The following is a 25,899-nucleotide window of genomic DNA, read 5'->3' as shown; positions in this document are numbered from 1 at the left end:
AGTATCGCCAACTCTGGGAAAAATAAGGTAAATTTGGCAATAAAAATATTGAATTTTTCAAAATAGTTGCCAAGCTAGCGATAAAGTGATAAATAAATTACTGTTAAGAGGCAGAGAGTTTGAGCAATAGTTGCTTGGTCATTGCTTTAGGGATTTTCTCAAATTTTAAATGCGAGTTAAGTTTAAGGATTGAGAACCGAGAAGAAGCTATCAAATCTTTCAACAATATTTTAGTTTGTCAAGGAATGACGTAAACTTACGCTGATGAGTTTTCATATTTATTCAAGTAAGTTCTTACTGTATTCTGGTGAGTATGTATTTGACGTGTTGTAGTATTAAATGCTTTTTAGCTTAATAGTACATTAGCTTTCTTTTTTTTTTCAGTGTCTCGTTTTACATTGCAAAAGTTCTTTGAAATAATAACTTTCTGGTTCTTCCATCAAGGAAAAATCTCATTTCTGAACCATATTTCACACGATAGATTTATTTGTTTACTTTTGTCAGTGATTCTAAGCGAATCAATTCAATTTTAATGCCAGCATAATCAATTTCGTTCTTTACATTTTCAATTTGTAGATGTTTTTAGACTTGAGCGGTTTTGGTCCAAATTTTATGAAATAAAAATTTCTTTCCAATTCTTCATGTATGGTTACTTTGGTAACCAACCATATGGCTTTGGTGCACATTTAATGCATGTTGTAATTTTGAAATGTTGATGCCCCTTTACTTAAAGACAGGTTGACATTTTTGTGTCATAATTGAATTAGCAGTAATTATATTATGTGTAAAATTAGTGTAATGTTTTTCATGTCATTCTATGGAACTTTAAAGAATTATTTTGGCTAAATTAAATTTTCAAGCAGTCCGATAAATATTTAATAGTTTTGTCTTTCCCTAACTTTTCTGTTTTATGTTGTGGAATAGAAAAAATATATTTTTTTGATTGCAGAAATGGGGAAATAAATTTTGTTTCTTATGTAGGTATCTAGGTGTCATGTCTCATAAATTGTTCTTTGTTGAAATGTTTGGGTACTTTCCTCTTTGGTAGTTACGTCACGTGGTTTGGTGCCGTGTTTACTTTCTACATTTTGACGAGATGCTAAAATTTTGTTTAAATCGTCACTATGTTGTTCCTCTTTGTAAAAATTTCTATTTTAATGGAATTTTGATGTTAATTTAAAGCTAATAATTTTTTTAACTGATGATTGAAAAATCAAGATCTGTCGAATTTGAGCAGTTTTATTCTCGATTATTAGTATTGCCCCCAGGTATTTTTAAGAGGGTACTGCATCTTACTCTATTTTAGTTAACGTTCAATGCGTCCTGCTCTCTTTTCTGCTTTTCTCTTTGAAAAAACTTTTTTTTTTTTAAAATTCAGGTTTATATTCGAAGGAAAAAGGAAGTGAAACCTGGAAATTCCATTTCAATTCCAGACTTGCTTAAATCTTGACCTTTGAAAACATGTTTTTTTGAAGGATCATAAAAAAAAATTTATTACTATTGGAAGATACTATATAGTTTTGTATGTGTGTAAAAAAAAGTTAAAAAAAAACATTGTTTGAATGAAAAATTTTCTATCAATCCAAGTGCCCTTTTATCTGTGAACACCCTGCTCTTTTTTTTTTTGGTTTGGGGAAAATATTAATAGTTGTAAAATTTAAAATTAAAGGATTGGTTCACTATTCAACCGTGTAGAGAAATGTTACTTTTTTTGTGTGTCATTTTTCCTCATATAATCGGCTATTTTTTCTACAAGTACTAAAGTTCAATAAAAAAGTTAGAAAAATAAAACAATATAGAAAGATTTTCAGTTATTGTCTTTTAAAATTTGTTTATCAAGGCTCTTTAGTTTTGTTTTAGTTGTTCATTTTTCTGACGGTGTGAAAATTTTTGTGTCTAAAAAGTGTCCTTGCCTCAAAATTTTCTTAGCCTTGAAAATTAGGGTACACATGTCCCTTGGCTTGGCAACTTGTTTACTTTTCTCCTTGGTAAAAATTAAAAAGTAAAGACTCCCAGTTTGCTCTCCCTTTTTCTGAATTTACTTTTTAATAAAATTTTAAATGCTCTTGCTCATTAATGACTCAATGTATTTTTGACAGATTGTTTACAACGTCTATTGAGCTTTTAATTTAATGTTTATTTAATTGGTAAAATAAACATTAATTTATGTATATTTTGCATAAAATAAATATAAAGTTTTAATACATGATTTATAAATCAAAAATTAATAAGTTAATTTTTTCTCCATTTTTAATCATGTTTTTTATGTTTTTTAATGGCCTTTTGGGCTTTGATCAAGGAGGGGGGGGGGGTTCATTTCTGGAAGGGAGGTCATGAGTGTCTTGTTTTAGCATAAATTAGGATTCTAGGGCAAATTGTTTGAAATATAAATCCACAAAGCGAAGTTTTAGGCGATCTTTGATCGATTTGGGGGAGGGGGTCAAAGACACCCTCTGGATCTGTGCCTGGGTGGAGTATTTGTTTAGTAGGACTTTTATTCTTGTTTAATGGCTTTTTTTGCTTTAAAATGTTGTCAGAAAGTTGAAGTAAACGTGAATAAAATTGAAAAAAATGTGCCAAGTGTACTAAGACATAACAGAAAAGTACAGAAATTTGAGATTGTCGGCTTCAACTGTGCTTTTGTATATTCATACAAATTTAGTGCTCTAATTTATTTTATAGCTTTGCTGATGCATTTAGTGAATCCTAATGACCACTCTGCGTAGAAGAACAAATTCAGAGAGGAACGCAGATTTTTCATCTGTATTACTTGATCAAAGACAGCATCCTACTTACGAAGTGCTTACTAGTCCCGGTGCAGATACTGTGCTGAAAATGACTTGCAGAAATCGAACAGCTGAATTTATGTCTGTCGTTAAACTTAAAGAAAGCAAAAGAGACAGACTGGTAAGTTTCTTTATTTTCTCTTGCCATTTTCAGGTTCTCATGCTTTCATTTTTAGCCTACTTTCCCAGTAAAAATCAGAGAAAGAAGAAAAAAGCATGAAAGAAGGCTTAATACATCTTAAAAATATCCGAAAAACAAAAAAAAGTCAAAAATAAATAAAATAGTTAGATAAATATTGAAAAATTAAAAATTGGAAAGTAGGGTATTGAGATGGGGAAAAATGTCTGTCGGTCTGTCTGTCTGTCTGTCGGTCTGTCTGTCTGTCTGTCTGTCGGTCTGTCTGTCTGTCCCCCCCTAATAACTTTTGAATGAATAGTCCGATTCGAACAAATTTTTTTTTGTTAGAAAGATCTCGGCGAGGACATCTCATTCCCATAATTCATTTTTTGATTTGAACAATTTTTCGTTCAATTTTGAACAGTTCAAAAAAACTTAACATTAGCGCCTACGGGGAAATTCAAATCAAAAATAAATCTTGAACTTAGAAGCGAAGTGGCTTCAAACAAACTTTGTAGGGAAAAACTTTTGATAAAAAACATGTATCGAAAATATCTTTTTGATTTGAACAAGTTTTCGTTCAATTTTGAACAGTTCAAATCTCTTAACATTAGCGCCTAAGGGGAAACTGAAAGTCAATATAGATTCCGAACTAAAAGGCGGATTTACTTCAAACAAATTTTGTTGGAAATAGCTCTTGACGACCTACTCCCGACTCCGACTCCGAGAATTTAGGGGCACCTGACACCGACTCTGACTCCTGTTCCCGACAATTAATCGGACTCCGACTCCCCGACTTCGACTCTGACTTCGTAGCTTTGGCAAACATTTATACACGGAGGACAAATGACTGACTCCGATTCTTGGATATTCGACTCCGACTCTTTTATCCCAAAATGAGATTGACTCCGACTCCAACTCCGCTGCTGTGGTTTTAACTGTGAAATAATTATTGTTGATATGATTTGTTTTTATTTTCACGCTAAAGTTTTAATTTAGGTATTTAGTTTTCGGTGAATAAACTCGAAAAATATGCGCAGACGATTTTTTTTTTTTTTTTTGACAATGAAAATTATTTCTTTAAGTTGACATTTCATTGTTTTTTTTTATTTTGGTAAGTGCATTAATTCGTTTAAAAAATTATTTTTGGCAACAGGGGAAAAAGAAACGATTTTTTTTTATATGATGTATTTATTTTAATGAACTTATTATTATTATTTTTTCGTTTTGAAAGCTGTTAAAAAAAATTTTTAATGGAAAGAAGTGTATTAGCTGCTTTGTTCAAAAGGTGCTGCTATTTTATTTGTTCGTTTTTTTTTTTTTTTTGAAGAAAAGTAAGGAATATTTTATTCCTAGAAATCAGTTTAAAATATTTAAAAAACTATGTTTGAAAAAATTTGCGATTTTAGCTATTTTTGAGAATATTGATCAGGTACTAGAAAGTAGTATGGGTATACGGGAAAGTAGGCTCGTCTAGTTCTAGACGGAACTTCTTGTTAAACTGTAAAGTGTCAGACATTCACTAGTAAAAATTAGGTTTTACATTTCTGTCCTGTGGATTGAATGACCTTGGTGCGCTGATCAGTAAAGCATTAATTTTGTAATTGGAGAGTCATGGGAGGAATGCCTACCGGTTGAAGATCTTAAGTGTACACTAAGAGTGTGGAGCATTAAACCTAATAGTGAATGGTGTGTATTACACATATAGTGAATGGTCCTGGATAAAAAGCAGCTGTCTTTAGGTTCCCATCCAAACTGGTTAAGCTTCATCTAATAGTAGTTCGGGAACTCTGGAGTGTTGTGGAGTTTAGGACGAATGAAACTGATTTTCTTTTATTGATTCTTTGTTTATCTTTCCTTTGAACATGAGATATTGATTGTTAGCTTGTTCTTTACATTATTATACTTTTATTACTTGCTCTTAGACTTCTTAACATTTTGGTTTGTACTCTAATGTTTGTCTTAAAAACAAAATTCTGTACTGCAAATTAATTGCTTTACTATAATAGGATGAATTGAAAAGATAATAATTAAATCAATGATGAGCAAAAAGGAAATAGCATATAATCAATTCTTTTATACATCATTCTCATGCACAGATTTTAGAATTTCTTAAATTTCAAATCCCTGATTTGTTTAAAATTTGCAGAACTGCATTGTAAAGTTATCACCAATATTGTCAGCAAACCAATGCTTGTAGAAGAGAAAACAATCTTACATGCAGTGTGGATATATGTTTGCCAGCGTAAAAACTCGAGAAGTAGTCGATGGATTTTTTTGAAATTAACATTTCTTTTGTGTAGAAGAGTGCCCAAACGAACTTTTTATCCCCAAAAATCTAAGCATTTTTAGATGATTAATTAAAAGCATTGATGTCTTACTAATGATTTATTTGTATCCAATGTTAAACAAGAGCTGAAGTAAATATTTAACCCATTGCCAAAGGGAGAAGATAAGAATTCAGCCCTTTCACTCATCTAACAACTAAATGTTTTTGAGATAATGCTGATAGGATTTAAGGCCACAGTGTAAAACTAAATAAGAAACTATCTGTATAGATTGTTTCAAATTAAAATGTCATTGGCATGTTTTTCCAAAGTTAAATTTGGTTCATTTGTATGGAGCATTTGAAATCCACAAAAAAAATAAATAAAAAAAAATAATTTGAATTTTTGGCATCTTGAATTCAAATTATGTTTTTCGTAATCACGAGCGTGTGGGTTTGTGTAGGCGCATGTTTGTGGGTGCGTAAGTGTATGTATGCATGTGTGTGAGTGAGTGTTGTGTACGTGCGTGTAGGTGTTCGTGTGTGTGTGTGTGTGTAGGCGTTCGTGTGTGTGGGACATGGACGCCACCGCCCAGCAAAAGTGGATTTCGGGGGACAGTGCTCAGGACCAGCCGCGCCGCCGCCGGTGGACGGTGGTGCTGCAGACCTGGTCCAAGCTGAAAATGGAACCACAACGCCAAAGACAGTCAAATGAAAGCAATAAGCAATCGTGATTGCTCAAAAAAAAAAAAAAGAATGGAAACATGTTTGTTGCCTTTTATTTATATTAGCTATTTCCTTTATAACTTAATAGGAGGTGATCTTGAACTCCTTAATTTGGAGGAACATTTTTTCTTCCATTAAAACAGAGGTTCCCAACCGGTGATCCGAGAACCCCTGGGGGTTCGCGAAAAAAATATTGTAATGGCCATGTTTAACATGCCTGTTTCTGATGAAGTTACATGCTCAAGTGGTTTCAAGCAAATTTTGCTCTTTTTTTATTCATTTGTCTCTCGCACATTCGATACTCTTAGCTTGAAAATATTTGCATACTTCCTGGTATATTTTACATTTAAATAATTTAGTCTGTCATTGCAAAGTGCCGGTTTTAGTGCTTCCTTTGACAATGATTGGTGATAGCCCTGAAACCATGCTGAAAAAGCTCCACTTATGAATACAATGTCCTCAGATGAAAGAATTTGAAAGCGTTCGTTTTCTCAGAAGCTTTTGATCGAAAAGATTGATTAAACTTGATGAAAACATTTACATGCAGCATGGAGCATATATGAGCGGCTAAAATATTTTGATGTTTAGTTTCTTTACCATTTGAGTCTGACGAAGAACTAGCACTCTTGTCTTGTGTTGAGTCAAAAATGTGATAGAAATGTGATCATGCTGTTGTTTGTTGCTATAATATTCACATTGCATAGACTACAATTTACTTCGAGCTTGATTGTTGAAAAAGGTAAAGAATGGTTAGCAACCCAAAAATACCACAGGAAGTATTAAAAAATCAATTACTATAGAAAATTTTCGTGGGTGAAAATTCGGGGGTGTGAGGTTTACGCAGGACAAAAAAAAACAGTGGAATTTAACCATGCAATTTAATTTGCCCTATATGTAAATAAGGAATTTATGAAATTTGTGTAGAAAATTTCTCTTCTAGTGAGTGAACTTAACAATATTTGTTTTGTTGAAAATTACCTTTTGTGTAAAAATTAGAATAAATGCATATATATAATTTGATGCTTCTATTATTTTTCAATATACGCAGTTTACTCTGCACTTATAGCATAGTTACAAGAAAATTCTTCAGCAATCAAACGATTAATGTAAGCAGTAAATCTTTATCAAACAGGTAGGCTCGTTGTCCTTTTCAGGAAGGCTTAAACCTAGATCTTTCTCATTTTACTGTAAGAAAAAAAAATTCATTTAGTTAATCTGAGAGTTTCTTGAAAGGTATTTTAAAGATCATTCTTTCATTGACGTCCAATATAGTGATAATAGAGATAAATGTACCTTAGCGTCAGAAAAAATTTCACAAAAAGTTTGAGCCTCTTTGTTCCAAATATCCCATTTTCATAATTTTTCCAAAGTTGAATGAAGCTCAACACAGAATAATCATTGTTTCTATTTTTTGGTGAATTTGTTTTGCATTCATTTTTTAGCGATCATTTTAGTTTGTAGCAATATTTGTAATTCTGTATTTTGCAATTATGTTTTCGCTCTTGTTATAAACTATGTAGCAGCATCAAACTAAAAAAAATCTCACAAATTTTATTGTCTATGCATAGTTGTGTGCGAGCGCTTTTCTTTTGCTTGTAACTTATTAACTAGTACCCAAGGGGTTATCGAACGTCGCACCCAGCCGTGCGGGGGGCCCGCTACGCGGATCCCCCGGACGGTGGAACCTAAGGCTTACAGCTAAGTGGTGGGGTGTGTGCGGAGAAAAGTACCCAAGGGGTTCACCAACTTTTTTTGGAGTTTGGAAGGGGTTTGCAAAGAGGAAAAGGTTGGGAACCTCTGCACTAAAACAAAATAGTTTTCAGTCTAAAAAAAAGTCCCATGTTAATTGCTTTTTCTGCTTATTTCTTCAAATAGATAAACATAAAAGATACTACATTATTTTTTGTTGTTTCAGAATGGGAATGATTTTTTTTTTTTTTTTGATGAAAAGCTAGAAAGTCATGTCCGATTTCATCTTGTGTTCATTCTATGTGACGACTTGTTAATTACTTACCAAACAGATTTGTTTTGTTAAATTTACAAGTTGTTGTCACTTATTTATTTATTTTATTTGTATTGTTTGAGTAGAAAAGTTGGGATTATTACGTTCAAGTCTTATTCCATTCTTTTTTTATGCAGAAAGAAAATGGTTTCATGACAAAAGGTAAAAATGACAGAGAAAAGGGAATTGGTGATTTTCACAATTTTATGCAAATTGCCAAGTGAGTATCTTTTCTAATTTAGGTAAAATTTCTAACATGCTAGCTTTTACTAATAAGTAACCTAGTTATTAGAAAAAAGGAATGTACATTCATGTCAAAATAATATTTAGTCTAAACATTTTACATCCTTGTACAGCCGGTTGGATATGCAATTGCTATAAGCAGTACCAATTGCTTACCAGCCAAAGGTCAACATTGCTCTCGGAAACAGAAACTGTATCTACATTTTAGAGAGTAAAAATAGGAAAAATGAAAATAATTATGTAATAAGTTTTTATTTTGGAAAAAAGAATGCATCTGACATGCGGACTCACCCAGAAAAATGTAAAAATAAATTCACTTCACCTCAAAAACAAATGGCTACACAGGCCCCTTCAGTTTTTCTAGGTATACAGAAAATTGTATGTTTTAAATCAGATTTTTGGGATTTAAATCATGTTTTTTTATTTCAAGAGAATTTTTGAAATTTAAATGCGTTTAAGTAATATATTTGATGCTATCAAATTAAACTGTTCATCTTAGATGCCTAAATCATAACTCTTTGAAAAATTAAAGTTGGCCAGATTATAATTTTAGCAACATCTGGCAACCCTGAATTGCAGGTGCATATCTGAGTTTGACAAAAACTTGCTACAATATACAGTCCCATATCCAGATTTGTCTATTTCCAAGACATTTTTAACAATCAAAATAAACAACAGTTTTCCACTTTTCTTTTAAAAAAATTTATAAATCTTAAAATAATATTGAATTATATTAACTGCAAAAGCAAAGAATAAAAGTAACACAGAGCATTGAGTTATTCCCTCAAATAATGATTTTTTTTCCCTTTGAAAAAAAAAAAATTCTCTAGAATAAAATGCATGATTTAAAAAAAGGAAAAATGCCTGCTTTTTGACTTTTAAATCTTTAATGAAAATCATCAAAAAGTCTGAAAAGTAGCCTTTTTTTTAAAGAATTCTTTTTTTTTATTAAGATGCATATTTCGTTTCACTATTTTGATTTAATGGAAGTTGAAAAAGATTGTATGATTAGTTTATTTTTTAAATGAATAATTTATTGATATAAGAAAAAAACTGATTTAAGGGGGAAACCAATTTCAGTGTTTTTCGTGATTTTTTTCAAACAAGGAAGGAATACTCGGAATTTTTTCAAACTTAAGAGGATATTTAATGCCTTTTTCAAAGTACATTTTGTAATTTTTTCAAGTCATTTCCACCAGTAATAGTGGAAGTAGAAGCTGCTGCCCATGGGCAGTCGCCATCAGAGCTTGTTGCTGGTGAGCATTATTGAAGTCACAATTTTTATTTGTAATTATTGCAATTTTTTTCATTAACAACATATATCTTAAGAATATGAACCTAATTGTAATCAAAAAAGTTGAAAATTGCATGTTTTTGAAATGTTTGATTACAATTTCATGTTTTTCTAGTGTTCCCGCTAGGTCGTTTTTGAAGGGCGCAGCGCCCTGCCCTTTTCCATATCAGCAGAATGCGCCCTGCCCTTCTTTTAGGCCGCGAAATGCGCCCCTCCCTTTTCAAAAAAAAGAAATTGCACCCTGTGTTTTTAAAAAGATGCCTCAAGCATCCTTTGGACCTGCCGCGAGATCGGGGCAATTTTATTTGTCTAACGATCGTCCGCAAAAACGCCCATGTCTTATCATTGTTCCTAGAATTTCACCCTGAAAACGGCCCCATAATCAAAAGGGGAAGCAAATACCTAGGCAAAGAGGGGATGAAATTCTCAGAATTCAAACAGGCTTATCAGTAGAAAACAAAGGCATGTTCTTTCTTCTACTGAGGGTGGGTTTTTGAAAGGTTGTGGGAAGGAGTAGAGTCCTCTGTTAATAGAGAGATCATTGTTTTATTCCTTCCCATTCATGGTCTTCTGAGAATCAACAATGAGAGAGGGAATGGGACATTTTCCTAACATTTCAGCCCTTTGTGTCCGTTTTTCGTATGCACGTGGAAATTAGGCTTAGCTAATTTTAGCGCATTGCTATTGGTTGTGTAGCAATCTTTTCACATCTGTTCCTGGAAAGTTAACTTTCTGATTGTTTCCTAGGAATAACACAGTACAAAGCTTACGGAGCTAAAAGGCAAGGGTATTTTTTAAATATCTTAAATTTTTTACCCCTGGCCCCTCCCCCCAAATAGTGTTTGATGTGGAAACATATTGCTTTGACAGGGCATTCATACAATTCTTTCCTTTTTGCTAAGCATTTTTATTATCTTTGTATATGATTCATATAACAGATTATTTAAAACACTTATTGACGTAATAAAAGCATACTTTTGACATGCTTGTGCTTTTTCCAACTAAAATGATCTTGCACTGCTTCTTTTTCTTTTATAAATATTATAAAATTGATTTTTAAAGAAATCACAAAATTAAAATGCCGGTATATTAAATTTTCATAAAATATTGTCTGAGATAAAAATCTTGGCTTGACCCAAGCTGCTAATGCCATTGCATTTAGCAACGCATACATCTGCAAACACATTTGTGTTATGAATTTGAACGACTCCAAGACTAGGAAATAGAACTCTAATAAAATCTTTTTTGTTTTGCACCTTGCTACAACCGCATTTATGAAGCACTGCACACAGTATTTTAATTTAATTATTCTATTTGAAGTGTAATATATTTAAAGAAAGAGAAATTATACTCATAATGATTTTGATGTCTACTAAAATAATTAATGGCACAATGCATATTACTAGGCAGTTTCTTAGGTGGGAATGGGTGATCAGTAATTAAATACTGTTCTTCTTAAATTAAAATTCAAAAGGTTTTGAAATGCCTAGATTTTTTTTACTCTTATAGGTAGTTAAAATTATGGCCTAAAAAGTATTGGAAAACATCTAAAGCCCGGTAGTCAAAATTATGGCCTGAAAAGTGTTGAAAAACACCAAAAGCCAAGTTTCAGCATAAGCTAAATGTTCCTATGGAGTGTGGAAAATGTGCTTAGCTTAGTTGGCATTTGTGTGGGGGAGCTAACCCTATTCTGAAGACAAGTGCGTTTTCTGAATAAAATCATATTTAATACTAAAGTCAGTGGTGACGGCGATTGAGGGGGAGGGTGCATGATGCAGACTAGACTGTTTGAATTTTTGCAGGGTGTTTTAAGTGTTATTTCTCCTCTTATTTTTTAGGGGGGGGGGGGGGCTCAGTGCTTTTTGAGTGGTGCATCATTGGTCTTGGGTGGGGGGGACACCACATTGAAATAGTGCCCCTTTTTAAAAAATAGTGCCCCTTTTAAATGCCAGCACCCTGCCCTTTTTTTTCCTAGAGTGAACACTATTTTTCTACCTATTTTTCACATTTCTTGCATTAAAAAAATATTTTTAAAAAATATCATCCCGGAGTTAAGTACATACAGAGTATAATTGAATAAAGAATATTTGCACAAATTTTTAGAACGATTGGTGAATAACTCTTTGAGCTAGAATGCCCACCAGTTGAAAAAAAGTTGTTTCGAGAAAAACGCATTTGAAAAAAAAGAACTGCTGTGAATGTTTTTGAATCTCCACAGTCACTTAATTGGCTCCTAACATCAGAACTAATCGGAATTTTTCACTGAAACTTTGGCAACATATTCTTGAATAGTTTTACTAACATTTTATGACATTAAAAAAAAAAAAAAGTGGATTTTTCGGCCCATATAAACTAGTTTCTCCACTTAAAAAATAACGATTAAAATCAGTTTGATTTAAATTTCTCAACCCTGCCTAAGGGCAATATTGTTTTCATACATAACTTCATTTGATTTCATTGAAGAAGAAATTGGTGTCTTTGGTGCTGCAAAATACCAAAGACACCGACAAAGATGTGCATGCAGTTAGTTTTCATTTTGAATTTGAGCTTCACACCAGTTTTGTTAAGTATACAATGCTTTGTGTTTTGAAACTAATACTAACCAGAATATTTTGTTTTACAGGGAAATTGGCAAAGACATCAGCAGTACATTTATGAAAGTTGAGAAGTTAACTTTATGTAAGTATACACCTCAATGATTTCTAAGTATTTAATATGATTGAAATATTTGGGGTAGCGGCAGTTAGCTAATGTGTCCAGCACTAATTTTCTTTGTAATTATAATGCCTCAAAAATGTATAAAGCATAGTAATGTCAGTTGAATGTTTATGCTATGTTTTAACATGCTTGCATTTTAAAAATATTTAAACAATTTTCTCCTGGCATTTGAATAAACTTTCTGGTTGAAGGTCATTGAGTAGTCGTTTTCGTTGTTTTTAACCCCTGCCTTAAGAAGGATTGGGGGTTCTAAGTTTGATATGCCTGTGTGTGTATGTCTGTTTGTGGTACCGTAGCTCATAAATGGATGAAGTAATATTGACAATTCTTATTTTGTTCAAAATGAAACTTGATTGAGAATTCTTAGCTGGGTCCCATCTTTATATGACTGTTAATGACCAAAGATTAATCGAAAACCTAAAATTAGCTTTTTTTTTTTTTTAATGATTTTGGTAGTGAAAACATACCTGCACATTTAAAACATCAGTATCAATCATGAGAACAAATTTTTCTGTATCTAATAGATCTTGATTGTTCAAACCAAATACCAATTCAAATCCAAGTTATACAGAACTCGAATTACAACCTTTTGTAGCATATTGCTGTGGCGTACCTAGCATGGGTGACACCCGAGGCGGTCATTTGTGGTGTCCCCCCCCCCCCTTCAAAGCGAAAAAAACCAGGTTTTTAATATTCTATGTTAATATAAAAACATGAAATTCATTCAATTTTCAGAAACTGCTATACATTTGTCTTTTACAAAATTCTAAGTGGGCGAATGTACAAAAGACAAATAGAAACTGTGAACGCTTTTTATATAACTTCCTCTAGGCACATGTGTGCAGGCCATCAAGAGGTCAAAAGAGTAAGGGTGTGTATGAGACATTGATGGTCCTTTAATTATTTCAAACTAAAGGTCAAGGTTCAGAAAATTTCTAAGTGGCCAATGGCCACTAGACTCAGAGAACTTGGTGCCCACTACTGTGGGAGAGGAGTTTTTACGACTTTCATGAAAAAACAAATAAATAGAACTTTACAGATTATATTTTAAAAGCTATAAACATGCATTTTTTTCTAAATAAAAGATAAATAAATCAATGAAAAGTCGGCAAAAAACTGCATTTTAGATGAAATTTACAAAAAATACAATTTTGCTGATAAAATTTCACTTTTCCAGAAAATAATTAAATAATAAAAAAAAAAACATAATTTCTGGCCCTTTTTATATCCAGACCCCGAAGAGTTCCTATTTTTTCCTACTTTTTAGAGCTTTCTCCTTATTTTCCTACTTTTTCCTTTTTTTCCTACTTTTTCTTTCCTTAGTATAGCACTTCTAATTGTGCATTGATTATTATTTTTACAATGCTGCACCGATAATTTTCTACATGTTTCAATTTTGAAAAGCAAAAGAAGCAAGCAGATCCAGAGCTTTTCATTGACTGACTACATGAATTTCTGGAAGGAACGCCACGGCGGCGACGTTTGCATGTTTAAAAGTTAAATTTTCATAAGTGACTTTTTTGCCGTTGCGGGGTTTATGATCGACTTTTCTTTTTATTGCCCCGACTTCAGTCCTACTGTATTAATGAAACTTAAAAAAAATACTGGCACATTCTGATGCAATTATATATTATTTACTCGTCAATTACAAGTTTTAATTTAAGTAAATGGCCGACTGTTCAAAAAATGCGGGAAAACCCGAATTTCCTATTCGCCAATTTTTTGTGTGATTACAAGTGAAATGGAGATCTATTTAAACAGAAAGGCAAGGTAAAACCTTAACAGGAACATAAGGAAGCAAAAAATGAAAAACTTGTACACTGTACATATTTTATTGATGTTAGTACAACATAAAAGCAGATAACAGAAATTCGCAAAAACAGACCACTTCAAAAATAATCGCGGAAACTAACTTTTTTCGCACATAAATATGATTATTGTTCATTCTAAACCGTAACATGATTATAAAATTTATAAAATTTCCTTTTCTTTTCTTGCAAAGAGTATTTGCAAAAAAAAAAAAAAAAGCGGCAAAACCTGGATGGGCAAAACGTTCCCGATTTTTGGAGAAAAATCGGAAATCAATTTAATTGCGATATTTTGTTTTTATTTCTTCACATTTTTAAAAGTTGGGGGATTGAGCCACAAACTAATATGTATTTTTTTTCTTTTTAATGGGTATTTTCTACTCTGATATATCATGAATATCGAGGAGTTGCTCATCATTTTTATGTGCTGTGTTTATGGCAATGCGACATATCTGAGCATTTAAATTTTTTTTGACAGACTCTTACTCTTACAAGAGGTCGGCAGCAATTGTACCGATGCGGCATATCTACTGTAAGTTATTGTACTTAGTGCGCCTGATCAAGGGGGGGGGGGAGGGGGAGACCCTCACTCTCAATTTTGTGAACAATTTCCGAATGAATATTTTAGGTTTGAGGATTGAGATAAACTACATGCCTTCCCTTTTATGCACAGAGAAACATTAGTAACTGATCTTTGTCTTTGATAAAAATGTTATGTTTACCATGCATGGATGTTTCCTTTTGTTTTCGTGACAAAAATTTTGGAACAAGAAGGAGGTAAAAATCATCAAACCATTAAAACAATATTTGTTTTTATTGCTTGATTAAAATTAGAGCTGACCGTCACTTTGACCTCCCGCTCCCGGAGGTGGCTAGCAAAGGATGTATGCTGAATGCAAATTTTATCTTAAAACAACAAAAACCGCACAAACTTGTATAGCTAAGCATTAATTTTCCAAAACCAGGGAGAGGAGAAATTGACTCATAAATGACGTGCCTGAAACAAAAATATATGTTGAATGCTAGAAGTACATAACATAGTATAAACCCTTTAGTTGACTTATTTCGTTATTTATTTTGTTTAATTAGTTTATTATAAATTTTATGTCCCATATTTAAGAACACATTTATTTTAGTTCTGCATTTTCAGTCGTTTTCCTTTTTTTTTTTCAAATTCAAACATCTGCCTCTGTTTATGCAAGAATGCATGTCAGCTGCTGATTATTTTTAACTAAAACTAATTTAATATTTGCTTTGCTTTTGTATCATAGTTTATGATAACAGGAGCTGAAAGTGTTAGTATTTTAAAATGATAAATTGATGATCTCGAAGGAATGTTTTCGTTTTTGACAAAACAAATTGCACCAAGAAATAAGAGTTTTATTATTATTATTGGTTTTTTTTTTCTTTTTTTTTGCTATCATCGCTATATTCCATTTTATTCTTTCACTCTTAAAGATTTTTTTACTGAATTGGTGAAAGGTGTTTTTTTTGTTTAGATTTTATTTTCATATATTTGTAATTAATATCTTTGTTTCCATCAGTTTATTTTTCATACTAATGATTGTCAGTCGTCTTGACGTGTGTGTAGTCCTATCTCTTCCTATTTTTCCTTCTTTTTTAAGTGATTTTTTTCCTACTTTTCCCACTTTTTTAATTTTTGATTCCTTATTTCCTACTTTTCCCCCTCAAAAATCCACTTTGGGATCTGTATGTCTTTTTCAGTAGTTTGCCCTGAGATAGGCATCCAATTCTGTTTTCCAGAAAAAACTTAGGCAATAAAATGGTCTTGTCTGCTTCCATCTTGTAAATGACCAAACATGGCGGCTTAAAAAAATTTAGGGTATGAAAGTAATTTTAATAATTAAAAACCCTCAAAAAACAACAATTTTGATGAAAGAGTCGGTTTTTAGCACATTAGCGTCTGAAGCAATATGGATAAAATAATATTCTGAAGATAAAATTTGAAGGAAAAAGTTTTGCATTTTTCAAGAAAATAATTCATTATCCAGGGGGAAAAAATACGGCACGTTTTGCGGAATGTTCAATAGTTTGCATTGTATTGCAATAGACATCCAATCCTATTTTTGGAAACTTAGGCACTTAAAGAATCTTGTTTACTTCCATCTTGGAAGTGACCAAATATGGAGACTGCGCTAAAAATTAAGATTTAGGTTTTTGAACTTGTAGCATAAAAATAATTATAAAATGTAAAATCCTCATTAAACATCAATTTAATAGAACTGTTATAGCTTTTAGCACATTAGCGTCCAATGCAATAAAGATAAGATGAAATTTTAAATACAAATTTTTTTATTTCTCAAGAAAACTGTTTTAAATAATAAAAAATAAATAAATAAAATGCTTTACAGCATATTTTGTATTATTTTCATTAGCTTGCATTTGAATAAACATCAAATTCTGCTTTGTTTTTGCAAACTTAAGCACTTAAGTACTTTACCTATTTCCATCCTCTGACCAAATATGGCGTCTGTTTCACAAGTAACTGAAAAAGTATTGCCGTTCTGGTCAAAAAACGGTCTTCCTTCATGTGTTTATCCTCAGGCGTATGCTCCCAAAGCAAATTATTTTCTTCCACCCTCTTGAGTTTGTGCACAATTCCTGTTCATCCCAAGATTTTTTGTCTTAGAAACAACAGGGAAGAAAATGGCAAATAAGGACATTTTTTTAGGTAGCCACTTTTTCCAACTAGGTCGCCACGTGGCGAGTGGCAACCGTGAATCTTGACCTTCATTTCAAACGTATCTCAAACACAGGGAAAGCTAATGGGGTGCAGTTTTTTGGAATGAAAGGAAGTTACTACTAGGTATAAGTATTGATAATGTTAGTCTAATCCTAAGTGTAGTATTCAATCCATGATGTGGGGTGGGAAAGAGGAGGGTCCGGGGACCCCCCCCGCCCTTGCCCCTCCACCCCAGTAAATGTTTGAATTTGTAGCCTTAAAAATGCGAGTTTTTGAAAAATATGATGCTAAAATGCAATTCTATTTTAGATGTCACCTCCCAGAGGGGTGACACCTAGGGTGGGACTCCCCTCCCTGTATTGACGCCACTGCATATTGTTTATACAATTCTAAGCTTTTATTTATGCAATTGATAACAATTTTATTGTTGCCACACTAGGAGAGAAACCTTAATTATTTAAAATGTCTGTATGTTGCCTATTTATATTTGTTCAGAAGTAAAATACTTGTAATCAGTTCTGTAGTTGAAAATGTTTGGGAAAACTCACCAAAAGTAAAGGTGGTTTGAAACCGGGGTTCGTTGATTTGAATCAACTTGATTTAAATCATGATTAAAACCATGATTTAAATCAAGTGATTTTTTTAACAAAATCATTATTTAAAATCAGTTGATTTTATTTTTATGAATTAATTTTGCATTTTTAGAATGTGTTGCTCGAAATTTAACTTACACTGCATTATACAATCTTAACTTCAACTGGCAAAACTACAAGATCCCTCTTTCTGTTTTTATCAGAATATCAGACTTTTGCAAAATTGCTTTTACTCCAAAATTACAGTTCAGAACAAAATGAAAATGTGTACTTTTTCTTATATTACACAGTGACTAATATTGTTAAGAAAAGTAATTGTTCACATATTATTTTACACTAAAAACGTACACGATGATAGAAAACTTATCTTTAAGCAATGCATAAAATAAAATCCCTTTTTAACTAAACATTATAATGTATTTTACAAATATTTTTAAAAATATTGTATTTCGAGAACTTATCCTAATTTAAGACTATGCTGAATGGATTTATATCAAGTTTTAACAATTGCCTTCTTCACCCCAATGGAATCCATTTCAAAACTTTTGTCGACTGATAAACATAGAAAACTGTCAAATTTTAAGAATTTGTTTTCTAAAAAGTATGAAATAATAATTCTAGGAAATAGCTAGATTTAGCTATAAAGTTGTTTTTTCCACTATTGCATGAAAAATATTATGTTTACACATGTAAAGTAATTAATATGTACAAATTTTTGAAATTAAAAAGAATTAATAATAAAAATCTGTAAGTTAAATATTTTTAAAATCCAATTTTTTAAAATTAAAAAAAAAAGCCCAAACCTTGTTTGAAACCAATTTACATTTGCATTATTTTTCACAATAAATATGAAAACCAAATATTTCCAGCAAATGCTTTTGCGACTAGCAAATTTTAGAAGTGATGCTTTTCTTTTTCCTTGTTTTCCATGTTATCTAAAAAATATTAATGTATTGGCATGTAATTTGTTGCTGAAAAATTAGATTGTATTTTGGTATTGAAATCCCAATCCAATGAAGCTTCAATATAAAATATCATTTTGACATGCAGCTTGTTTTACTTGATTTTCCATGAGCAATAATAGTTAAGTGTAAAAATTGCATAAAATATGCTTTGAAGTTCAATTTAAACTAGAGTTTATAATGTGATGAATTCTCTCTCTTAAAAATGAGATATTTTACGAGCAACTGTAATTATCCCTTATTTATATATATATTTTTAAAAAAGCAACTTTTATGTACATCTTATTTTTTTAGTAATGGCGTAATACTTGGTGATATATTAATAAAAATGAAAGGTTACCATTATAAACTTTATTACAGTTTATGTTCTTTTTTTGGATAGTTTTGGTTATGTTTCCTTGAGTTATGTCCAAAACACAAAACAGTAACATAAAACTCATTCATTAGTATTAACTTGAATTAGAGATGGATTGTAAAAATGGTTATGAATTTCTATTTTAAAACTGCTTTTGTTTTGGTATATTTTGTATTCTTTGAATCGACATTGAACATTGAATACACATTTGATATATTTAAATTCACTCTTCCAACCTAATGTGACTTTTTGGGGTAATATTTTTTTGTGAAACTTTGAAAACATTTTAGTTTGTTACAAAATCCTACAGAAAAAAAACAATGCTAAATTGCAATATTTTCTGCTATGTAATTCTTTAAATAATGCAAAATTTTCATTTTTCTCATAAAATTGCTTCGAAAAAATGATTATTCTTTTTAATCCAAATATTTTCTCTAAGAGAAATAAAATAACATAATTCTGTGAAACCTGTATAGAGTTGGTTAATATTTATTTTCAATAATTGCCAAAAGTGTTACAAAATAGCATGTTACAAATTTTTCCTTTCTGTTTGTTTTAGTGGCAAAGAAACGCTCACTTTTTGAGGATAAACCTGCTGATATTGAAGAACTCACATACATAATCAAACAGGATATAGCCAGTTTAAATAAACAAATTGCTCAACTTGAAGAAGTCAGTTTGTTTTGTTGATGTTGTTTCCTTTTCCTTTTTTTTTTTGACTCATTTTTATTTCTGTGTTTTTAAAGTTATTTAATTTTGACAATGTCAGCATTTTATATGGGCTTGTTTGCATTCTTGCTCAAACGTTAGTTTAAAATGCCTTGTGATGCATTCGTACTTGATTTATAATGAAGTCAACTAACTCTCTCTAGCTCAGCTTGTTTATTCCAAATTCTTCATTACATCTTAAGTACTGAGCAGCATCTTTTTCGTAAATATTAAACTATATTGTGCATCATCTATTGTTGAGTTTTGGGAATTAAAATCCCTATTGAAATGTTAATACAGCATAACTAAGGAACGTATTCAGGTTTTAAATACTTCCTTATGAAAAAACTTAAAAACACATAGTAGAGTCATCAACTTCAGTAGACCCTTGTTCTATGCAGGTTTATTTTGTGTGGTTTGATTGGACACATTTTAAGATTGACACCTTTATTTTTTTTACATGAATAAGACAAAATTTTCCCCTCATTCAAAATCCAGACTCCTGAGATTGCAGATTACATGTAATAAACTGCATTTTGACATGCTAATAATCAAGCTTGGGACACTGGAGACATTTTTTGCTATTGATTTTGGAGCCCTTTTAAAAAATAGTTATTAAACTCACACAATTCAGAAATAACTGGAAGAACAGCATGTAGGAGTGACAGAGGAATACAAAACCAACAAGGATACCGACATAGGTTACATACAACCAAAATCTTTCTCATTAAAAATTTTGAGCCATTCCTTGACAATAGAAAATGATGTTTCTGATTTGTTAGGGAATAAAGATCTTGCCATAAGAAGTGACGTAAGTGACCATGAATGTGTTAATGCTCTGCAAAGAACTTTAGAGAAAAATTCTTAACGATTGCCAAAACGCTATCATAACCGGCTCCATTTTATAAACACTAAATTAATTTATGTGTTCTTTATGTATGTTGTGAATATGTTTCAATATTAGGGCCGGATTAAGCCAGCGCGGGACCTGTAGCAAATGCTACCAAGGGGTCCTCAATTTTGTATGGATAATAAACAATAAATAGTGAACTTCTTCATGAAGGTGGGGGGGGGGGGGATGTACTTATAATATATGCACACATGCATAGATCCATTTATATGGATATAATTTTAGAGCTTTGTGAGGGTTATGACCCCCTTATATTCTCGCTAGTCTCCACCTCACTATGCGTTTTTGGAGCTTTTAATTTTAAAAATTCAGCTTATAATGATCTAAAAGAAGGGGTTCGCCCTGGAAAATTTTTGATAGATCAGTTCTAAAAATGCAATTCTAACAACCTCTAATGACATTTGGGGAGTAAAAGGTTTGGGGTGCTCTTATTCAGAATTTTTTCGATAATAAAATCAAAAAAACGAGATTGTATCTCATTTTAGGTAAGGTTAGAGAAAGAGACCCTCTCTAGACAATTTTTCAAAGCCTAAACAAAATTGTAGATGATTTTTAATAATGTTGGTGAAGGAGAGGGGGTTCAGGGTGGTCCCTCGGGAAAATGTTCGTATTTATAGTTTTAAAATACAATTTTAAACCAAAAACCTCTAAAAGAGTAATTTTATACGATCTTTGTTGATTTAGGGCGAGGAAAAGGAAGTCGAAAGCCCTCCCCTGGAGATTTCTGGAAATTGATGTGTTGAAAATGGGATTGTAGGCCATCAATGGTAACGTATGGGATGGTTTTCAGAGTTCAGGGAATCGCCATTAGAATTCCGGAAATTTTTTGAAGTTGAAGTCCTAAAAATAAACTTTAGCTATTGTTAACAATGTTGAAAGAGGAGGGAGAGTAGGAGGGTTACACTCCCACAGGAAGTTTTCGAAATGATTGTCCAAAATAGGCAATTGTAGGCCAGCTTTGATGGGAGGAATGGTGTTTAGGATTTTATCCACAGAAATTTTTTGAAATTGAAGTTCCAGAAAACAATTTTACCCTGTTTTCAATTATGTTAGATGATTTTCTCTCTGATTTTTTTTTAAATTTCAAGTTCAAATAATGCAGTTCTAGGCTACCTTCCGTGATGCAAAATAAATGGATTAGTACAGTGACTTCCGCCCAGCTCCCTTCATCTTTGACTTATTTTCAATACAAACTCTGCCCTACTATATTTTAATTTCTTTAAAATACAAATGTGTGCGGAATTCGTAGACTTTTTTAAACATTTCAGACAAAGGTTGTGTTTTGCAGGAACACTTTTCCCATTTTATTTAATTCTACTTTGACTCCTGAATCTCTTGATAAATGTCTGTTTCAATTTTATTTTTTACCTTCAAACATTGAGAACTACTGGGTGCGACTCTCCATTACAATGTTTTAAGTATACACGGTGTCCAGAAAGTTATTTGGCATACATTATTGGTCCTAAAACCATAGTGACAAATAACTGTTTTCAATTTTAATTTGTTTTCTAATCTTCTACCATGCAAAACATATTAATTTTTATATTTTGATTTTAGATGTCCAAAGCAAGAAACCAAAATCATGGGAAACATATGCGGTCACATTCAAAGTCTGTTGTTCTGTCTCTGCAAACAAAATTAGCTAAAATGTACACAGATTTCAAAGATGTATTGGAAATAAGGACTTCCAATTTGAAGCATGAAAAGAGCAGAAGAGAACATTTCACGCAGTCTGTTGCTCTTCCTGCCGCAGCTGGAGGAATGAACAGTGTTTTTATTCCTCACGGGGATGGTGAATCGAGCAGTGAAGTTACTATTAACATGGATGTCAGTCGAATTCACAACAGACAAGAACAAATGCAACTTATTGATGAACAGGTGAATATACCGTATTACCCAGCATGCCGCAAAATTCGAGGGTCACCAGATTTTCAATAGCACTTGCCTAGTGCTTTCGGCATGCCAGAAAAATCGAGATTAGGGAAAAAAATTAATGCAATAAAAAATATTTGTTCAGCTTAAAAAATAATTTATGTTCTACAGTTTAATTTTGTAAAATTATTAACTAACAATATCATTTGTTACTTTAGCAAGAAAAATATTATTCAATGACAAATAATTTTATAAAAATTAAATTAAAACTAAGCAAACATTTTAGCAGTAAGTTACCGCCCCTAAGCCAGTGCTGAAGAATTTACCATAGCTACTCAGTAAATAAAAATTAAACTTGCCTCTCAAAAAGGAATTATAAAAAAATAAATATGAACAAACCGCAGTAACAATGGTTTGCTTTCTGATTGGAACTGAATGGGAAAATTTGCTTTAAAGTTTTGTTGCAAAATAAACCTCTAACTATCCGGCATGCCGGAAAATTCGAATTTCCCGGCATACTGGACAACATCACTTTTTTCCGGCATGTCGGCTAATGCCTGTAGTATGGTATAAGTATACTATTTTTTCATGAGTAAAAAGTCTTAATGGACATTTCTTCTTGAAGACTTTGTGCACCATTATTCCAATGATATAGCCATTGCGTTTGAGCAGGGCTGTGGAGTCGGAGGGAAAATGATTGATTGCGGAAATTTTAAAGCCTTCAACTCCGACTCCTCTACCCTAAAATCAGTTTTGATTTTGACTTTGACTCCATAGCACTGGCAGTTGAGGACTCGGAGGGAAAAAGACGGATTCAAATCTTGAATTTTAAACTTTTGACTCCCAACTCCAACTCGCCCAATCCTAAAAATGTACATTCCAATACCTATATGGAATTGTTATGAAACTAAAGACTTATTTTCGTTGCTAAATCTTTAATTTTGCTGCATGAAGTCTTGTTAAAAAGGTGTTTTATCATAGTAGAATAAAATTCTAATCTTTCTACCATTGTTAATTTATACCTCTGTTTTGTATCACTTTTTCTTTCTTTCTTCTACTTTATTATTATTTTTAAAGAACTGTTTTGTGTTATGTATTTCTCAATCGTAAAATGTTTTGTTTTTGATCTAATTTTTTGTGCAAGTACAGTTTCTTAATTTCTTTTATTTTTTACTGTTGAAAATTTTATAATTGATGTGTAGCTTATTTTTATTTTTCCATTCTTCATGTCTGATAATATTCAAAATAAATTTGCTGTATGTGATCTAACAAGAGAAATATTTACCTAAGCATACATAAATGTATGAGACACATTTTTTTTCTGCCGGACATTAATCAGCTTCTTAAACATTTATTCATGATAAAACTTAATCTATTCTCGGTCTTTCAAGATTTTTTTCAACATTTCTCAGGGGTCGATCCAGCGCCAAATTGGTGCCGCTTTGCGGCCCCTTCACAAAATTCCGCATGGCAAAAGCGGCCCCATTCACAAAATTCCGTGTCGCAAAAGCTGCCCCATTCACAAAATTCCCCATCGCAAAAGCGGCCCCATTCACAAAATTCCGCGTCGTAAAAGCAACCCCTTCACAAAAATTTATAAAAAGGCAGCCTTTTCACAATATTTTTTAACCGCAAATGTGTACGCATCTACGCGGGAGCCTCTTCCACCTTCCCCCATCTTATCTTTTTGCTTGCTGCGTGAGGTGTTTTTGCTTGAGAGCGTCAGAGAGGGGATGGGAGAGGGACGCTTGTGATTGGTAGCTTGTTTTCAGGAAAATCCTAAATTTTACTTTGATTACGCAATATATATTTAGTATTAATTTGTGTTAAGTTTCAAAATCCAATTCTAAAATAACTTTACTTAAAATAAAATTATTTTTCATGCTGTTTTTATATTTTTATTTCTTTTGAAGATCTTGATTTCCTTACATCCGGCATGGTAAACGAATTTTTCGCATTTTTGATGTTTACTGTACCTTGTTAAGAGGCAAACAAATAAAATTTCTTATATACTTATTAACATCATTAAATTGCAAAATTTTAATCGAAATACCTACTCTGCAAGAACGTCAAAAGTCAAAAAATTAAACGCTGAATGCTGGTGCAATATTATTTTGGGTTTTAATTACTTTTAAGTTTTTCAAACACATACATGGAATCGTTAATGAATATTTCACTTCTGTGTTAAGAAATATGTGATATCTTTGAGTCTGTTCATATTGTATTTATTAGGAGTTATCATTACGTTCAGCAGCATGTGCAATTTTCATTGCTCTTAAAGTATTTGACAGGGGCAAACAGGAAATCTGTTGTGAGACTTTCACCTTAAGAAAGTGTGCCTTGCATATGTATATTTGTAAAAAACAATAAATGTAATGTATGTCAAATTATGAATAAAATGTTAAGGGTCTTACTTTTCCCCCTTCCCCCCAGCGCATTTTCTCTTGACAGCTTTCAGGTATTCTTCAAGAACTTGCAATCACCCCTGAAACCTGTCTAGCTTTTCTATAACGATACGACAGCTAAAAATGCTTTAATATAACCTTTTCCAAGAAAAAAATCATAAGAAGGTCTTTTTTACAAAAATAAAGAAAATTCACAAATATATTTTGCTTTTTCACAAAAATAACGAAATTTCACAAAAATATTTTGCCTTTTCACAAAATGGGGACCCAAAACATAAAACCTGGATCGACCCCGGTTTCTATGAAATTTAGCACAGACGGGCTTTACCCTCTGCAAATATGTAACAATGTGTGTACATTCATAACTCTATAATTTCAATTGTTGCAGGACGCCTATATCCAAAGCCGTGCTGATGCCATGCAAAATATCGAAGAAACAATTGTGGAACTTGGTACTATTTTCTCCAATTTAGCTCACATGGTAAAAGAGCAAGAGGAAGTTCTTCAACGAATTGACTACAATGTTGAAGATGCACAGCTAAATGTTGAAGCTGCACACTCTGAAATCCTAAAATATTTTCAGTCAGTCAGTTCGAATAGATCACTAATGATAAAAATATTTGCTGTTTTAATAGTATTTTTTGTGATATTTGTTGTATTTTTAGCCTAAAGAAAATTATATCGTAGAAAAGACTATTGTAAGAATTTTATTTTACCATTTATGTAAAAATCATGTAAATCAGGATTCAAAATTGTAAAATTTTGATAACTACTTGAGTTATTTTTTTACTGCATATCATATATGCTGAACAACTTGTTGTAATTTTAAGATGTTTATATGTATAAACAGTTTTATGAAAATGTATTTACCCTTTGATCTGTATTTAAAAATATTAGTTAATAAACAAAATCAGTTTACTTGATTTGTACTTTTTTTAAAAAAAGATTGAGAACTTTCTGTCCCCCCTCCCTATAAAATTATATTCATAAATATGTATATATCACTGTCAAATATATACCATTCTGTGATCAATAAATAAAAATTTTAGTAAGGCCTTAATTTTTCTTTACTAATACTGTCGGCTCCGCTTAATCGAATATCGTCGGTTTCAAGAAATATTATTCGATAAAGCGGGGTATTTGATTAAACGGGGAAATTTTGAATACCTTTCTAAATTGACAACATTTGTCTTAAAACATAAAATTAATAAATCAATAGCTATATAAAGGAAATCATTAATGTTATTACTAAAAGGTTTTTAAAATAAGCTAAATAAACAACAAAATAGTTCAATAATTATTATTTACAAGTACGTATGAAAATTATGAAAAGTAACTTTCAACTTGAGATTTGAAATCCTTGTTTTGGCTCCTGTTTTCAGTATGTTATTTTTTGAAAAATTCCATAGTAGGAGATTGCTTGCTCAAG

The 25,899-nt window shown here is 31.8% G+C and overlaps 1 protein-coding gene across 2 annotated transcripts; it reads left to right on the top strand.

Annotated features, from left to right (window-relative positions):
- Window positions 1–157: 157 nt before the first annotated feature.
- LOC129219858 (syntaxin-5-like) lies at window positions 158–25,664 on the top strand. Of its 2 annotated transcripts, none has more exons than XM_054854168.1 (7): window positions 158–286; window positions 2,683–2,907; window positions 8,036–8,118; window positions 12,059–12,114; window positions 19,135–19,247; window positions 21,751–22,071; window positions 24,859–25,663. In XM_054854168.1, the coding sequence occupies exons 2-7, from the start codon at window positions 2,710–2,712 to the stop codon at window positions 25,138–25,140; spliced, it is 1,053 nt and encodes a 350-aa protein (XP_054710143.1). In that variant the 5' UTR covers window positions 158–286; window positions 2,683–2,709; the 3' UTR covers window positions 25,141–25,663. The 2 variants fall into 2 exon arrangements, with proteins under 2 accessions (XP_054710143.1, XP_054710144.1); XM_054854169.1 differs by having other exon boundaries at window positions 240–307; window positions 24,859–25,664.
- The last annotated feature ends 235 nt before the right edge of the window (window positions 25,665–25,899 follow it).

Source organism: Uloborus diversus, chromosome 4 (genome assembly GCF_026930045.1).
Source record: "Uloborus diversus isolate 005 chromosome 4, Udiv.v.3.1, whole genome shotgun sequence".
Taxonomy (NCBI): domain Eukaryota; kingdom Metazoa; phylum Arthropoda; class Arachnida; order Araneae; family Uloboridae; genus Uloborus; species Uloborus diversus.
Note: the sequence above shows the minus strand (reverse complement) of the source record. Positions and strands in the feature narration are given on the sequence as shown.

Excerpts from the sequence above, each read along its gene's own strand:
- LOC129219858 (XM_054854169.1), top strand. The coding sequence starts at position 2,710 with ATGACCACTCTGCGTAGAAGAACAAATTCAGAGAGGAACGCAGATTTT. Across the intron at positions 8,119-12,058 it reads AATTTTATGCAAATTGCCAA|GGAAATTGGCAAAGACATCA; the intron begins GTGAGTATCTTT and ends TTTGTTTTACAG. Across the intron at positions 22,072-24,858 it reads TGCAACTTATTGATGAACAG|GACGCCTATATCCAAAGCCG; the intron begins GTGAATATACCG and ends CAATTGTTGCAG.